Source organism: Dermacentor variabilis, chromosome 3 (assembly GCF_050947875.1).
Source record: "Dermacentor variabilis isolate Ectoservices chromosome 3, ASM5094787v1, whole genome shotgun sequence".
Taxonomy (NCBI): domain Eukaryota; kingdom Metazoa; phylum Arthropoda; class Arachnida; order Ixodida; family Ixodidae; genus Dermacentor; species Dermacentor variabilis.
The window spans coordinates 38,708,967-38,727,427 of NC_134570.1; the positions used below are offsets into that span (position 1 = coordinate 38,708,967).

The 18,461-nt window shown below is 43.0% G+C and overlaps 1 protein-coding gene across 1 annotated transcript in view; it reads left to right on the top strand.

Moving 5' to 3' along the window:
* Positions 1 to 18,461, top strand: part of LOC142575438 (dnaJ homolog subfamily C member 11) — a 49,556-nt gene that overhangs the window by 10,550 nt on the left and 20,545 nt on the right. Inside the window, exons 3-9 of the mRNA XM_075684814.1 lie at positions 1,387 to 1,460; positions 3,306 to 3,407; positions 8,054 to 8,121; positions 9,718 to 9,892; positions 11,398 to 11,465; positions 12,872 to 12,936; positions 15,083 to 15,207. Of these exons, the coding sequence (XP_075540929.1) occupies positions 1,387 to 1,460; positions 3,306 to 3,407; positions 8,054 to 8,121; positions 9,718 to 9,892; positions 11,398 to 11,465; positions 12,872 to 12,936; positions 15,083 to 15,207 (677 nt within the window). The remainder of the gene's footprint in view (positions 1 to 1,386; positions 1,461 to 3,305; positions 3,408 to 8,053; positions 8,122 to 9,717; positions 9,893 to 11,397; positions 11,466 to 12,871; positions 12,937 to 15,082; positions 15,208 to 18,461) is intronic.

Below are 18,461 nucleotides of genomic sequence, written 5' to 3' on the forward strand. Positions count from 1 at the left end.
CGTGCTCAGCGACTGAGATGTGGTCATGTTTACCTGTGTGTGCGTGACACCTGTCACGGCGCCGGTTACTCGAACCTCGACTGGCGTTACTATTGGGTAGCGTGGCGTTGTCGGCAGGCGGCAGGCGTCCAGTAGACCATGGCGACCAGGCAGGGATGAGACAATTTCTAGTGCGAAACTTGCGCTATTTATTCAATGGTTGGTGAAGGATATAGAAGAAGAGAATGAAATGAATTGAAAAATTACATTGCAAGGCTGCTTAAATAGGCCCGATAATATTGTAGGCAGGATCTTGCTCACATCAATGTCATGTGACGTGCACTGAGTCTGGTCGGGGGTGGGCGGCTGATCCTTTCTCCTAGGTGATGTGCATGTGCTTGCCTCCTCTGGCAGCAACCCGCAGGTCCTGTTTGGTTCACGGAAAGGGTCTCCACTAGAGTCGGACAGTTCGCGGAAAGGGTGCTCCCCTAGAGTCACACAGTTTGTGAAAAGGGTTCTCCCCTAGAGTCGCACACACACAAAGGGGCCTGTAATCACTGCGGGGTGCCTGCCAGACCGGCAACCACTCGATACAACCATAGCAAATTAGGGATCCATCCTCCATTTCGATTAGGCATGGTCTTTGAGCATCCTTTTTGCCCGGGATGTTACACGCCAGTCATAACACACTGTGCTGTTTAATTTAGTTAAAACACTTTGACAGGCTAATTAGTTTGAATTCATTATAGAATGTGTAAGCACGACTGAACAAGGATGTAGAAGGAAGCAGACACAGAAAGACAGCACTGTCTGTGTGTGTCTTTCTTTCTATGTCTTCGTTGAGTCACGCTTACACATTCTATCATTTGGTGTTAGGCTGCTGAGCACGAGGTCGCGGGATCGAATCCCGGCCATGGCGGCTGCATTTCGAGGGGGGCGAAATGCTAAAACACCTGTGTACTTAGATTTAGGTGCACGTTAAAGAACCCCAGGTGGTCGAAATTTCCAAAGTCCTCCACTATGGTGTGCCTCATAATCAGAAAGTAGTTTTGGCACGTAAAACCCCATAATTTAATTTTTCTTTGCACATTCTATCATTGTTAATTTAGTTAGTAAGCGAATGTTTACGAGTTTATACTTCGTACAGCTATCTACTAATTTGCTATCGCGATTGGTGCTTCGCCTTTTAGGCAGAACTGCGAATTTTTTCTCAGTCTTGGCTTTTTTATATTGCACACCAATATCAGATCGTGCAGTTATATTACTGTGCCATACTTTGTTTCACTATATGCCAAATCCAAAATTGCCAGTTAGCCTTTACTGCTAGCCATAAGCAAGGCTTTTCAGAAGCGTGTTCTTGCTTGGATTTCTCACGTCTTCCATTCTTTCAACCTGTTATCCATGCAGTGTTGCTGGACCCCCACAAGAGAGCCATATATGACACGCTGGGAGTCAAGGGTCTTGAAACTGATGGATGGCAGGTGAGTTAGGATGTCATTTTTTTCCTGCTTTGCAACACAGTCCCACAGAGTAGCACTGGTATTGCTAGCACCTGGAAATGTCATCCAAACTGTTTCTCATTGCTTTCACTATTTACAAGTGCCTTTAGTGGAAAGATATTGTTATGGGGTTGTTAGGAGTATATAAAGACTGTATTTACAAAATATATATACAGCATGAGTGAGCGTAGACAAGATGGCTGACCACCAACAACCTGCAGCAGCCAGCGTCTCGCGATCTTCTTCTTCCTTTCTTCGTTCATCCTTCCATAACAGGACCCCTGGGTGGTGAAGCGCCGTCTCGGCGCATGGTAGGTGAAGAACTGCGAGCGAAGTATGGCTTCAGCCACGAAACATGCATGATGTCAACAGCGGGTGGACTTGAAGATGGATCAAACTGTAACGGCGCGATCTCGTAATTGATGTCGTTAACTTGACATAGGACTTCATAAGGCCCTGTGTAACGAGAGAGAAGTTTCTGGGAGAGGCCCACCCGACGACATGGTGACCAAAGCAGCACCCAAGCACCTGGGGCGCACTGAACATTGCGATGGCACCGGTCGTAATGCTCTTTCTGCAGATGCTGTGAGGCTAATAAGCAAGATCGGGCAACTTGATGCACCATGTGAGCGCGATCGATGACTTCGCGAGCATACTCAGTGGCAACACAGGGCACAGAAGGTAGGATGGTGTCAAAGGGAGGTCGCGACCATACAAAAGATAAAAGGGTGAATATCCTGCGGTGTCATGTCGGGATGAGTTATATACGAATGTCACGATCCCAGTTGCGGGGATCGTTGAAAACGTACATTGACAGCATCTCTGTGAGTGTTCGGTTGAGATGTTTTGTAAGACCGTTCGTTTGTGGGTGGTAGGCGGTGGACAGCTTGTGCTCAGTGGCACAAAAGCGGAGGAGGTCGTCGACAACTCAAGACAAGAACGAGCAGCCATGGTATGTAAGTAACTGCCTAGGTGCACTGTGCTGGAGAATGACATCGTGATGGAGAAAATCGGCGACGTCTGTTCCGCAACTAGTCGGCAACGCCTTTGTTATCGCGTAGCATGTCCCATATTCAGTAGCGACGGCGATCCACTTATTCCCCTGAGTCGTCGTCGTAAAAGGGCCAAGCAGGTCAAGGCCTACATAAAAGAACGGTTCAGGGGAACTTCAATTGGATAGAGTCGTCTGACAGGTGATAGCGGAGGTTTCTTCCGGCGTTGACACAATTTGCAAGTTATGACATAACGACGCACAGAGCGGTAGAGACCCGGCCAGAAGAACTGGTGTCATACGCGGTCGTATGTATGCAACTTGCATTCCTGTAACAATTGAACCTACTGTTTTATAAAGAAAGCAAACAAAAAAATCACTAGTACAGTGAATGTGATCACTGTTTGCTATATTCTTTGCTTAAAGGTGCGCCAGTAACAAATCTGAAATCTTGCTAACGTGATGGATTATGGAAGTGAAAATCTTTTGTCATTTGTTGTGCACCAGGAGCCTGATGAAGCCCAATTTACTTGTTTGCTTGAAGAAGCACGTATGCATCTGGCCACATGTCTGCATTGCCGTAATACATGTAGCATACATGTCGATACCTATATGTCTGGGTACATGTCTATAGGAAAAGCGATAACTCGTATCACGTGCATATATTGCACCTTTTTTTTATTTTAACTTCTGTTGTGAAATTTATTCCAGTTGAAGTATGTAATCTGGCAGCTAGAAAAATTTTGCAGTGCCTTTTATAGCTTCAAAGCCCTCATTTCAACTCTGACCTCATGTATTGATGTTTACCTCTGCATTTCTTATGTTGACTGTGTCAGATCGTCCAGCGCACTAAGACACCACAAGAGATCAGAGAAGAGTATGAACGGCTGGCCCGAGAGCAGGAAGAAAGACGTCTACAGCAGCGAACAAATCCAAAGGTAAGCCTTGACCTTTGTCATATAGGGTAAGCTTTCCATTAGCAGTTTAAACTGACTAAGAACTGAACAGTCAGTATGTGCAGTGAGATTATGGTTCAGACAAGTAATGGTGCTTAAGAGGAAGCTTTAGCTCGAGTGCTCCTATATAAATACATGTAAAAGAAGAATTCGTTTTTCTCGGCAACCACTGCACCAAATTTGACAAGGTTTGTTGCATTTAAAAGACAAACTTTAAATCTAGTGACTGTTGGGTTCGAATTTTTCAGTTAGGTCGTCAATTTTTTATTAAAAATTGGCAACAATCGAAAATTTTCAAAAAACGAAACTGTCAAGTCTACAACTCTGTAACTCAACCACTAAAGATGATAATACAATTCCGTGAATTGCATCTAATAGTACATCTAAAGCGGACAAAATTGATATGTTACACATGAATTTTTAAAAAAAATTAATCATAGGGAAATACAACTTTTGCAAAACCTTTGTAACCAACGTAACAAATTCACGTAAGATGTAAAATGACATATTGAATTTGTCCGCTTTGAATGATCTAATGGATGCCGTTTACAGAACCGCGATATCAGTTCTTAATGCAGAGCTATGAATTTGTAAACTTCGTGCTTCTATTTTCTTCACACGGTCAGATATTTGAAAATCGTTTTAAGAAAATTCAAGCCCTAAATCGAAATTCTGCTTCCAACAGTCACTAGAATTTAACTTTCTCTTCCAAATGCAACAAATTTCATCAAAATCGGTCCAGGGGTTATCTCATAAAATCGTTTTTGCGATTTACATGTATTTGAATAGGCTGCATCGGAGTTGGGCCCGAGCTAAAGCTTCCTCTTAACATTCATGGAAACAAGTGGAATGTTAACCACGAACCAGGCATAGCTAGAAAGATATTCGAGTGGCAGAAAGGGTATTCACCAAATTGTTTGATACCTGGTAGCAACACACAGGATACTTCAGAGTTGAATCGCCATTGGTTTTTTTCGTATTGCCTGTCTTGCCTGCTGATTCGGTTAAGCTGAAGTTCCACAGTTGCCACTGATTCCTGCTACTTGAGTCAGCAAGACATGTGGATCAATGAACTTGGAGGAGGCGGCTATGCTAGCTATACACTAGAAGCAAATAGTGTTCCAGTGGACAGCATTGATGATGACGTGGAAACATGCAGAGCAGATACTATAGAAACAGTTATGAGGAGGTCCTCAAAGGGCTCCTGCAGGCTTACAGTTATGGTGAGAACACTGCCCAGAAGCTCCAGGAACCAGCAGTGTTAGTGCATTATGCTAATGCCCTGTATACTTTAGTGCATTTTTTCAACAACATGAAGGCATTTGAGACATTTTTCAGGAAGCTGGCTGAATTGTGCAAGTTTTTCTGATAGCACATGGATATGCGTAGTGCCAGCAGTTAACTGTTACTTAATTGCTTACTAGTGCATAGAGCAATATTGTATAATTCAAATGTAATAACAATCTCTTTTCACTATCTGCCTTTTTGTGTAAATGCTGTTTGATATATAATTTTTTGTCATAGACATTTGAGTGCATCAGGAATAGTACAAATTGAGTTTTCTGGATTACTTCCTTTATGATGAGCTTCTGATGAGACAAATAGTATCTCTATAGTCCCTTTGAGTCATCCTAATGGGAGTCTCCTGCATGTTGTGGATATATACTACTAGTACACTCAACTCACCTTAATTTGACCTTCATGGGACCGTCGAAATTGATCAAATTAATTGGCAGGTCAAATTAAACAATATGCCTAAAGAATGTGGAAACACTCCGCCGATTTATTTGGCAGGAATTGCCCAATTCTTACACTCCCTTGAATCTAACATGCTCCCACTTTCTGTGTGTCCAAAGTAGAAAAGTAACATAGAAATGACATTAAAACTCCTAAAAAAGTAAAAATATGATTGCACCATACCGGCCATATCCAGCCCAATGTTCTTTAAGAAATAAGAAAGGAAAAAAAAATATGCATTAGAATCGGGTAAATACCATAAGTGGACAATTATGAGCTGCTATTATTGTTGAATATATTCCTAGGGCAGGCCAAAAATGGCGTTTTTGAAGGGAAATGACGGATGTTCACTGTACGGTCTCCTGAGATGTGCTGCAGCTAAGGGGTCACTATTGGGGTCAGTCACATGCGTGCTGACTGGTCAAGTTCAAGTGATCTGGCAATTGCCAGTTTTAGGATCGAAATAATGAAAGTTTAGACCCATATAAATGCATGGGTGCCAGCCGGAGCCTTTGGTTGTGATCAAGTTATCTGGAGTTGATTAATGGCAGTCTACTGTAGCACAAGATGGACGAAGATAGTCAAAGCACATGGACACTACGCCAACTTCCAACATGCCCAACCAACATGTTGGGCATGTTTTGGTTTATGTGTTGTCCAACATGTTTGGCTGTCTTATTTTGATTGCGTGGGGTGTGCTAGTATATTGGTGCCTTGCCTAGATTAAAGAGCTTGTTGGAAGTTAGCACTGGGCTTGGGTGCATTACCTGTAGCTGTCTGTTTTGCGCTATTAGTACTTTATCCACAGAGGAATAGTGACCTAATTTTCGAGAGCATTGGCTTGTGAATACAGCCTCGTTGGGCAAAAGCTAGCGCAATATTGCAGGCATTTATATCTAGCGAAGAGCGATGGCTTGACTGGTTAGCTGGCCGCAGGCTGCAAGTAGACCTGAAAAAATCCGCATGTGGCTAGTAAGCATCAGTTTTGTCTCCCCTTCCTTTTAAACAGGAATATATACCTTGCAGATCTGTTTTTCTTACTGGAACATCAGCTTAACAGCCAATGTTCTGGTCAGAAAAATATACCTATGTGATCTTAAGCTGAATGTGCAATAAACTACATGGCCCTCCCTGTACTGTCAACCTCAAGCTCTTGACGTAGCTTATGTTAAAGGGAGTCCATTGTGTACTTAGAGAACAAGTCATTCTTAGATGAATGGTTGATAGTATAGGGCATAATGTTTATATACTTGATAGCCAAATGCTTTTTGTCAAAACTGTCTATTTCTTTGTTAGGGTTAAGGCTCATGTCCCTCCAGCAATGTGCAGTTTTGAACCAGATGCACCAACCACTGAGCTATCATGAACAACATTCGCACTTGGTAATTTGTGTGAGGTTTTGTTTGCCACGCAGACTCTAAATGTGGTGGTGTCTGTGCATGTATTTTGAAGGCCACAGCATGCAATGCCTTAGCAAACAAAGACGACCTTGTGTGCATTGAAAAGAATTTACTCTGGAGAAAAGATGTTGCCCATTATGAGAGCCTGCTGCTGTCACGTTAACGGAGTTTAGAATCAGAGAAATCTCTGAAGCCTGCTCATTTTTTTTACTCTTTTGAGGATGATCTTTTCCACTTGCTCATCTTATGCACCTTCCATAAGCATATTTTAATTTGGCAAGAACCTCAGCCACACTTTCCTAATATGGAACTTGGATGCTCAACAACATTTGTCGAAACAAAAAGAAAAATGCGTACATGTTAGTGTGAATACTATTTCAGGGGCCTGTTGCACATTGAAGACGTCTGCTAAAGGAGCAGCTCCATGGTGGAACAAAACTTACGATATTTAGCTGCCAAAATACATTTGTATCAGACTTTTTTTTTATTTTTTGTACCATGCTATTGCCATCATTCTTGGCTGTCAGAATTGTCAGTGTACATACACATGAAATCATATGAAGTTCCAGACTGAAAAATTTGTGATTAATGATTTTTCTCATGCTCTTGACAGTACTAAGTAAAACTCTTGCTTGGGCTAGTTGGTTCATGCTTGAAGTAGTAAAGGCAAGGCACAGAAGACCAGGACTCAAGAAGAAGAACACAAAAGGCGCCGGTCCTGTCGTTTGTGTTCTTCTTCTTGAGTCCTGGTCTTCTGCGCCTTGCCTTTACTACTTTAAGTACTAAGTGCTGAATGTTATGATACTTCTTTGATAAGATTTTCGTTATGTGCTGCAGGAAAGGAGGCCCCTAAAAGATGTGTTATCAGCCTCTATAAACACAGGTAGCATGGTACTGAGTTGCAGAATGAGGCGCCTTGCAGGCAAGTTGACACGAAAGGCTAGTCAGTCAGCGTTCAGCAGAATCATTTTTTTTTTTTAAAGTGAGCTGACATACAAAAAGGAATAACAAGTGCTGTCCTGCCATTTTCGTCACTTCCCACTCTTTGTGCAATTCAGCTGTCACGCTTCAAAAAAACCTGTCACGATGACCACTTTGCATGCTCTCTGGATGGCTGACGAAGTCGCTATGCCACCAGTATCAAAGTTGCAGCATGGGATTGTCAATTTCATTGCCGATGCCCTACACATTAGACCATGGGTTACCCACTGACCCAAGTTGGAGTGAAAGAGAGGTTAGACACAGACGTGCAGACAGACTGGCATATGGCAAACTAGGTGATGTTCCCAAAGACTGTTAATTGCGCTAATCCACACTAAGTGGGCTTCTAGAAACACTGGGATGATTACAAAATCTAGCCAATTCTGAGTTGGCACCTTTGCAGCCCTGATCTCTACAAGCAGCTATTGGGCACTGCAGCTTTATGTTATGCAACCAAAATCCAGGTTAGGATATTTCATGCCTCTTAAATTTATTCTTTGTTTCTTGCAGGGGAGCATCAGTGTTGGCATTGATGCCACTGACCTTTTCGAAGCCTACTACGATGACGATACGAAAGGGTAAGACAACTTTCATGTGCATCCCCCATGCATATCTTCTGTTAATGTGTTTTATTGGCCTTCTAATCAAACTAAAATCTTTATGAAGGCTTCTGTTTTACCCACAGGTATGGTTGTATATGGCGACATTTTATTTAGCTAATTCAACTGCTTTTTTGCTTTCCCCCTGCTTTCTCTCTCTTCTCTTACCATTACAAACATTCTCAGCCTGGTGAAGGGCCCCATATGGGATGCCTGTGACACTTGGGGGGTCATTTAAAGGGTCACCCACATTTAGGGCAAACACCACATTAGTATCCAGCGCCTTATTTGGCATGAAATCGAGCTGTAAATTGTTCATTAGTACATATCTGCACTAGGCATTCTCTAAGACAGATTTCTCCCATGAAGTAAAAGTTAGGCTGGCTTGAATACTGCTTCTTCTAAATGTGGATGATCCTGCAGAAACATGCTGCATTTTCATTTTTTTTTTCTTGCCAATCTACCTGTCAGCCAAGCCCTGCTACCTGTTCAATCAAGTTTGCCATTGGTGTCTTCCATGTGCATTGATTCCTTTGTGCAAATGCTGATGCAAAAAAAAAGGGCTGATAATTGGTTAGCCAGTGGGCCCAAGGCCCTTCACTCTTATGATGCATTGATGTGCTGCCAGCTCATGCAAAAGTGAACGCAAGCATATCCCCGAAATTGTTTAACCATATAGCGCTAGCATGGGACCTTACCATACTGAAGAGCATTCGTAGACTTTGTGGTGTTTACGTTCAGCGTACCAGCCTACCCTGTCAGTTTACCAGAGCTGTGACTCGGTACTCGGGGAGCTTTGCCACTAAGCGTGTGGTCGCGGGCTCGATTTTTTTACTGTGGTGACCACAATGCAGTGGTAGCAGAGTGAAAAACAGCCACATGCTTTATATTTAACTGCATGCTAGAGAAGCCCAGCTGCTGTTGATCTGGAGCCCCCTCACTGCGACATCTATCATAGCCGAGGTTATGGTTTTGGGGCATTAAACATCATCATTCAGTCAACCAATTGCGGTATTGCATGCAGCACCGGTCACCAAGTGAAGCCAAAGGCAGCATAGGGGAAATTAACTTTGGCACTAGGGAACACTCCAAGAAAACTGGGTTTTCTGCTCCTTCATAAACGCCCAAGAAAGTGGGCAAAAAGAGAGCTGCCACCATAGCCCAATTGGTAGAGCATCAAATGTGGAAATTGTGGGCTCAGCACCCACTGGTGGCAAGTTTACTTTTCTCCCACTTTAATTTTCCTTTTCGTTGTTATTTTTACACGTAATTAAAGACTACAATAAGCTTTTCTTGTTCATTTGGTTGTTACAGGTAATAAGTCCCCCCTGTTCCTTTGATTCCTCTTGTTCAATGCAGCAGTGATATGACGCAAGTAGAATGATGATGAAAGGTTCACCTTCCCCAAATTTCTTTCACCAATTTTGCTTCTACTGGCTTTGCTAGCGAGGAGATGTTCAGTGATACCCTCTATTCATCCAAGCTCACACCTCTGGGTCTCTGGCAGGGGCAATTTGATTGCTTCTGGCATTTGGTCATTGCACTGATGGTTGCCATTGGCACATTACGTTGCAGGTTTCTTCCACAAATGGAAATCAATAGCATGACCATCAGCCAGTCCATCGAGGCTCCTCTCAGCCTGAATGACACGGTCACAATGAGCGGGAATCTGTCGGCACAAAATGGAACCGGAAGCGGGAACGTTGTATGCTCCCTGAGACACATTGTGTCACCAAAAATGTGGTCGGAGGTACGTGTATTTATGTCTTGCTGGTACAGCTTAACCCGGACATATCACATCGCAAGGGGATTACAAAAAGTTAGATATATATAGGCAAAATTTTACTGAAAAAGATTAGATAGATAAAAATTTTATGAAAAAACTTTCAAGCAGATTTTACAGCTCTTCGTTATGCACAATAATTCATTATACCCGGGTTCAATATGTCCGCTGTCGACTGTATATATGTTGGCCTTCTCTCCAACAAACACACTCGCGTGCACACATAGACAGTCAGATATGCAGAAGTATGGCACATTGCAAACCTGTGTAGTGTCAGACTTTATATTGTGCTGTGAACCTGTTCCAGTAAAACCTCATTAATATATACCTGCTTAATAAGTAATTCCAGTCTAAGTATAGTCGCAATGAATCCCCTGCCCTGTCGCCATTGAACCTAATGTATTGGCTGACCGCTTAAATCGTAGTTGCTCAACGCATGCCAGTCGGTTAGTGCGTAGAATTTATTTAATTTTTTGTTGCATGCAAGCATGGAATTCGCAAAATGTCATGCACGCAGACAGTACATAGCAAAATTGCAGCGCACGGACTTTTCCCAGACTGCAGTCTGGGAAAAGTCCGTGGCGGCCGCCGTATCTATGCCGTGTAGCCAACCGCAGCTTGATCTCAGCTTTCGGCCAGTAGCAGCCATCTAAGGGAATGACGAAATAGTGCGTTGAGAAGAGAGGGAGGACAGCGCCTTCTGCTTAAAGCAGAGAGTTTGAGAGAAAGGTGACTTGACAATCCGCTTGCAAGCTCCACGCACCGCGTACGACAGCAAAACTTGGCTGATATGTTCACAGCAGCATATGCTGCACATGGACTATGTTACTTCACCAAGCCCGAGGGGTGGTTCAGGACCCCTTTAAGGCCATGCAATTTGTGTAGAGGTTTTAGGGCATGCAAAGTTGGCCACCATGATACAAGTGGACGTGACAATGCGCACACCATAGTGTGGAGAGTGACAGCAAATACACGAACATTTGCACTTCTGGTGGCGTGGCAGTGGAATGCAGCCAGCCGTGGCTGAAGATGACGACGAATGCTGTGCGAGATTAGTACAAAATTAACACACGCTAATGCGCCCGGTCCAATTATGGCTGCATCTACCAACCAATTTAGGGGACCATTGGCACCATGGCTGGCCGGTTACAAGAAATTCTAGCCACGGCGGCCTCCTCATCAGGCTGCCTTCACACAATCTTTACATCCATGTTATCACAATCACACCTGCCGTGGTGTTTGCATACCTGTTGCTGAGAGCTAGTGGTATTCAAGAAAAAGGGAAATAAGAGCTATAATTTCACTTTCTGTGTTCGTACCTTTCTTTTCATTATTTTTTTCACCTTTGCGTGTTATTTTTGTTGCAACTAAGTTGTGCTTACTGAAGTTTGACAAGACTATTCCACTGTTGTGCTTTTTATGTGCCTGTACAATTTGTAAAATTGTGTTTGTTGCTTGACTAACCTTTGCAGTTTGAAATCGGTGCTGGGAATGGCCTCCTCTGTGGATTCAAGGGCTTCAGAACACTTTCTAAGAGAAGGTCGGTAAGGCCATTATTTCAACTGCCTTTTTCATGGGGTTGGTCTTGGTGCTTGAAATAAAAAAAAAGCATATAAGACAAGAGTCAACCAAAAGTGACTTGCAACTGTTTGATTTTGACAGAGGGCACACACTTGTAGACAAGAAAGCCAGAATCCTCCAGCTGGTACCGTGCACATAGAGACACCCCTTTCTGTTTTTCTTTTTCAAGAAGAAAGATAGCAAAGCTCAAGAAAACAGCTTCTTCGCCTAGTTGGTATTTGCTGGTATACATTTTTGTCTTCAAAGAGAACACACACAGGAAGGAAGACACATTGATGACGCACTGGCGGCACTTTCAACGCATTTATTTAAGGTGCAGACCCCCAAATAAATAGACAAGTAAACCCATACGTAGACTACTCGCGACACTTCAAACAACCAGTGGTCAGGCAATCACGTCTCCGATTGATATATACAGCTAGAGTTTTTATTATTTTTTTCTTACCTAGTACGCTTCCATTAACTCACATATGGTCTGGTTCTTGCTTCTGCCGAATATCTTTATCTCACTGAAACATGATTCACACATGCTGGTCTTGCAATGTGCAGGCAAATGCGCCACTCCACTTCTTAGATTTAGGTTGTGCTCACACATTGCTTGCCAGGGCTGTCTGTCAAGTCTGATTTGATTATTTTTTCACTCACTGTGGCGTCCTGCTGCTTAACATCGGGCCAAGGGCTTAATTCCTGGTTGCATGCCGATTGGTGCGAAATGCAAAAATGCTTACGTACCAAGCCTTGGGTGTATATTTATAGAACCTCAGGTGGTTGAAATATTTTCCATAGGCCATCAGTGCAGCGTCTCTCACAAGCCATATAATTCAGTCACTCAATCAATCTATCAGCAACTTCTCTTGTAATGTGTTTCTTCATACTTGCAAGAACATTGTTTTGCAGTTCTAAATGACATGTGTATTAGGTACAGTTGTCACCAGGAGTTTATGGACTATGCTATTTGTGAAAGGAAGTGTGGTTGTTGTTGTCGTTGTCATTGTGGCCTTTGCATACAACTTGAAGTCCAAATGCATCCCATAGACATGAAAATTTGCAGGCAGAGGTTCGAGCATTGGGTCAGCTCACGCAGGCATGAGAAACTGCATGCCACAGCGAAGATTTGGCTACCATTGCCTCATCCCTGGTAGCTGCAAGAAAGGTGTAGGGCAGCGGAATATAAGTTTGGGCAGTTACTTGATGAGCTGTTCAGACTTGGCTGCACACTATGGCGATTGAATAAGCGAATAAGCTGTGTGGGAATCCACATATAGGAAGCTTGCAGTCTGTGCATCAAATGCGCTTTAAATCCTGTCATATGAGGTTCTATGTAGCCTCTAAGCATGGGGTCTCTTTATCGCCTTCTATTTGCAGCTTTGCATCAGTTCAAGGGCTGCTCCAAGTCACGCCAATTGGCCTGCGGCCAGGCTGCAACCTTGGTAAGCAAGCCATTCTTTTATTCTAAACTAGTCTATTAGCTTTCCAAGTGAACTGCTGAGAAAGAAAGGGGGGGTGGGGGGCACGGCAGATACCACTGCTAAAAGGTGAAATTTGACCCTTTAGTCAGATTGATGAAAGATCAAGCCTTAATCTTAATTTTAGGCTGCTATGATAGCTTGTATACTAATGAGGTGTGATGCTCTGTTTCATTCTAAATGGCCATGCTCCTACAAACATAGCAGCAAGCTGTCTTAAACAGGGACAGTTTAGCATGCATCGTATGAGTACTATGTGCATCCATACACTCTCACCCAGTTGGCCACGATGCTTTCTGACATAGAGCTTACTTATGGGTCAGTGAATGTGTAATTTGAATAAGAGGTTGAAAAGCTGTACATCAAATTATCACCTCACTGCAAGTGTTACTAAAGTCAAATATTGACCTTCCCTTATTTTATCCCCATCAAGAAACAGCTCGCATTGGTCTTTTCCACAAAATTTACTATCATCATGACCACCTTCATCAGCATTTCATTCACCCACCAACATTTATCTCAAGTAGGATTTATTACAGAGAAAAAGAAAAGGTTGATGTCCCTTACTGGAATGCAGTAACATACTCATGGGATTTCTACCCGAAAAGTTGCATGAAATGGAGTAACCTCCCACAGTCAGTCACTTCTTTATTTATTTACAAATACAGCTGTCTCTATTTCGAGACATAACAGGATACATAGTGAATACATGCCTTGCCGAACCTGTTTTTTTGTATATGTACGACAGTGCTTGACTGTTTGGTTATTTTGCATTTCTTTGATGTGTGTTGCCTTCCTAACTTTATGCTTTTGTAAATTGTCTATATTGTATACCTTTTCGCTGCATACTTTTGCATTGTTTGCCCCTCCCCTCTGTTATGTGTAAACGCTGAGGGTACTATAAATAAATAAATAAATAAATAAATAAATAAATATGTTTACATGAATAAAAAATGAAATCACTATCTTTTGTGTGTGTGTGTGTGTGTGTGTGTGTGTGTGTATATGTCCCACCTCCTCCTTACTATCTTTCGTGACCACTTGCTCCAAAATTTTTCCTTTGAAGGCCAACCTTCATGGAGTGAACTTTCACCGCAAATTTTAGCGCGGCAGAAAATCCAGTGCGAAGCACTGCTGCCTCAACTTCATGTACCCCAAACTTCATGCGTCACCCCAAACTTCATGCAAGCAAGAGCGGGCAAACATCACCAATCGTGCCGCTGACACGGCCAGTCATGGCCAAATAAGCTCAACTCTGGCGACTGATGGAAGCCAACAAGAGCGCACTTTCCGCCATACACATCTACTTCTGGTGGCAGCATTCGCTGAGTCGTGATCTCTGGAGAGAGTAGATCGGCGGCAAACAGCCAGCTTTGGGATGTCGGTTTGCCGTCGCCGAGCATCATACGCCCAAAGCTTGTCGCTTTTTTGCTCTATGGAAGTTGGCCTTAACTTATGATAAGCTTAGCCACTAGGTGTCTGAGCTTTGCAGGAAAGACTGTCTTTCAATGGCAGGTGGCCCAGGTCTAGGAGCAAACCCTGAATACTAGGCAGTCACGGAATCCGCACCAGTAGATGACTCTCTGCCCTCGCCTTTAACAAATTAAATTATCACCATATTTACTCATGTAAGACACCAACCCTTCCACTTTCGAGGTAAAAAAATATTTGAAAAAAATATTTCACCAAGGATGGCATGTGGAACAGATGGCATTTGGAAGTAGTTGGTACCATCGCTAAAAATTTTTAAGTTGCACCTAGGACAACCATCTCTGTGAGCGTGCCGATGAGGTAGTAAGCTCTGGACACAAGAGCAACATTGAGCGCACGAGCAATGAAGAATGAAATGGAACTTGATTAGTGGTGCTGAATCTTGAATAAATAAGTCTGTAGTGTGTAGTCAGTGTCTGGATTGTACTTTATATCATTCACAACATTGTTTGTGGTTTTAGAGGGCAGCCACATGCCTGACTTGTGTAAAAGCTGCATCCTGCCAAGATTTCTGAAAAAACATGTTAGTGTTACTTGAGCAAATTTGGTGATGTAGTTATTGCTCAACAAAGCGAATAGTGAGGGGGCAATAAACACTGTTTTCCGGCTCTCATCACAGTGCTGGCACGGCAACTGGGCAAGCACACGGTGGGCTACCTCACGTGGAAAGCCGGATTGCAGTCAGCAATGAACACCACAGTTGTTTGGGACACCAGCTATGGGCACTTTATTGGTGCACTACAGGTACCGGAAGTTGTTTATTGATGTACGTGTTCAATAGTTCTTAGTTGAACAGTACCGGAAATTTGACCAGTGAGGGGTGTACATAAACAGATTTAAAAAATTTTAATGGGCCTTGAACCACCCCTCAGGCTTGGTGAAATAACCTAGTTTGTGGGTAGCATACGCTGCTGTGAACTCCTCAGCAAAGTTTTGCTGTCGTGTGTGGTGCGTGGAGCTTGCAAGCAGATCGCGAAGTTGCCTATCTCTCAAACGCTCACTTTTCAACAGAAGGCCCTGTCCTCACTCTTTTCTGGACGCTTTATTTCGTCAATCCCTTAGACGGCTGCTATTGGCCAATAACTGACATCAAACTGCGGTCGGCTACACGGCGTAGATACCGTGGCCGCCGCGAGGTGCTGCCATAGATCCACTGGCTAAGCGCACTGTGGCTTGCTGAGGACAACCGCATTTGGCTTATGTTTAGTGCGTCATAGGCACCAGAGGCGGAAGTCGTGACGCCTATATTAACATCCAAAATTAAATTTTAGCTGCACACCACGGTAACATTTAGAAGGTGTTGTGGGCATTCCCCACTGCACCGTAGCCTTCGCAGTGCAAAGCATGCAAGAAGGAACGGGAGCACAGCGGATGCCATGTTTAATTGCCAATAACTCCGCTTCTGCTGAATGTATTGAAGTACTTTTTGGGGAAAAGTACTTCTGAAATAGCCTATTTTCACTTCAAATTCCTTTCTCCAGTTTGATAAAAAGTGGTTCGAGGCCCCTTTAAATAGTAACATTGGTTAGCTTAGCCAAATAGAGATTCTTTAGAACGATGTTCATGTTTCATTGGCTGAAACAGTTTTGTTACCTGTGGAGATGACGAAAGCTAAACATCCTTTTTGAATTTCACACTTGGCCATAAAACTCACTATCTTGTTGTGACATTAGAATTTCCCGGAATTTCTACGTATTTAAGTTTTCCTTTAAATTCAGGGAAACTGTAGAAGTTGCCATGTTGAGTTCTTGTTTACTTACCAATGTAACTTCTTAATTTATTATTATTAAACAATTTGCTAGGTTTGCAGCAATGGTGATGAAATCCTTGATGTTTCAAAAATCTGATACAAGGATTCCAAAGTGCCATCACCCTCGTTTTTTTCTCTTGACACATTTGTGGCATCCCAAGCCTTCACTTGCTTAGAGGTATGAGTTTTGAACTCCAGAAGCCATAGTTTAAAAATTTACGCTGACTTTGTACTTTTCTTTACTGCTGCTTCAAGGGCACTCTCTCGTGCATTCTGTTTACGCAGCATACAGAAAAGACTCCTAGTCTGATGTTGTGCTAAGAGAAAAACAACTTAGTGCTAGCGTAGAGAGAGTTATCAATGTGACAACACATCTGATGAGATACTGACAAATCGGTTTCTGAATGCTATGGCATTTATCTGTCTACTTCACTTACCACTGGCTTTGATGCTGTACCACTGTAAAATAAAAAATAAATAAATTCTCGCTATTACTTAGGTTCACACTAAAATCTCACACCTTTTATATGGAGATTCTATAACCATTCCACTTCCTTAGTTCATGAAATGGTTTTAATGTATCACATTAAAGGCAGCATTAGAAAATATGGAATCCCTCCTTTTGGGGATGTAAATTAATCCTCAGGCTTAAAGGGGCCTTGGAACACTTTCAGAACATAGCAAGAAAACATTCCCAGTTTGTACAAAACGCTCCTGTGAACATACGAGCCATATATTATTGCATTGCTTGCATTAGGGAATTCACAATCTTGTGTCGAAAAGGGGCAAAAATCACTTGCTCTTGCATCCGCAATCTTGTCATGCAGCGTCTGCGCAAGCAGCTGGACACACCAGCAGCTATTAGCTGATTTTGTGATCGCCAAAACATTCTCAGTTATAAATGACTGCTAATCTTCAGTTAAATAAATGAGACATGTATATGTCTGTGATCTCAAAAAGACAGGTAAATAAGACTTGTGGTTGGGTGAGTTGGTTCGCACTGTGAGGAAATAAATGGACTGCATGCAATTAAAGACAAGTGCATAGTAAGGGACACGGACAAGCGCTAGCTTTTAGCTAACTTCATTTTTCATCGCTCGTCAATATATGACTTTAGTCGCACATGCGTGAAACATGTAATCACATTGTTACTACCACAAATTAGAGCAAGCCACGTAAGAAACACTTCTCACTATCCATTAAAGAAATAGATGTGTCACATACGCAAGCCTTTCCTCCTGGGCAGTGGTATCTTGGCTTTTACCCAAGATCTTCATTTTTCGAAAACCTGGAACACACGTGCAAGCTTGACAATGCGCGGGCAAATGCGCATTGCCTTTATTTTTTTAAGTGAAAGTTCACATTCCCCTGCACAATAATTAACACAACATCCAGTTTGCCCAACATACGACTTTCCACAAGGTAGCAGAATCTCGTACACAACGCCGATTGCGCATTTCACATAACCGTGAACTTGCTTTTTGCCGCAACCTCCGGGTTCTTTTTCTTTTCACAAGAAATTCTGGGGCAAAGCCCAGCCAGCTTGCATGGGGCGAAAAAAAAATTATTGGCATGTTGCACGTGTTGGCTACCTTTTCCAGGTTATGGGATAGGTGATACATATATGGTAACACTTCTGGACGACTCCTACTTAGCCACCCGGTGTTCACCCTGGAACGGGCTGCTATTGTTTCACACAGAACTTCTGCTATTGCTGTTACGACCATGTAAGGGTATCCGGCATTAACCAATCGCCATACCTGATCATTAAAACTGCTCTGCATTGCATGTGGGCACAACTAACTAACTTAGACTGCACAGAATCAGATGGCAACAGCACCTTTCGTGCTCTAGGGATGATACAATGCAGAGTAGTTTTAATGATCAGTTACGGCAATTGGCTGATGCTGGATACCCTTGCGCAGTCGTAACGGCAATAGCAGTTCTCGCTTAAAACAAAAGCAGCCCATTCAATGTCTCTCCTTCATCTTCGTTGTCAACGTTCAACCTTTTGGTGAGCTACATTGTCATTGCTTCCTGCCAAGCAAGATATTATGCTTTCCGCCCACGGAAACGACTGGTGCCTGCAGAAGTCTTGGGGCTGTTTGGTTTTGCTTGGGTGTACCCGGGGCCTGCAAAACAGGTGTGCTGCATACTTCGTGCTGAACTTTGGAGGCAAGTCAGGTTTCTCCAGGATTACTTGCGAGTCATGTGCTATGCAAGTGACTCCCCTGGAAGGCTGAAGTGA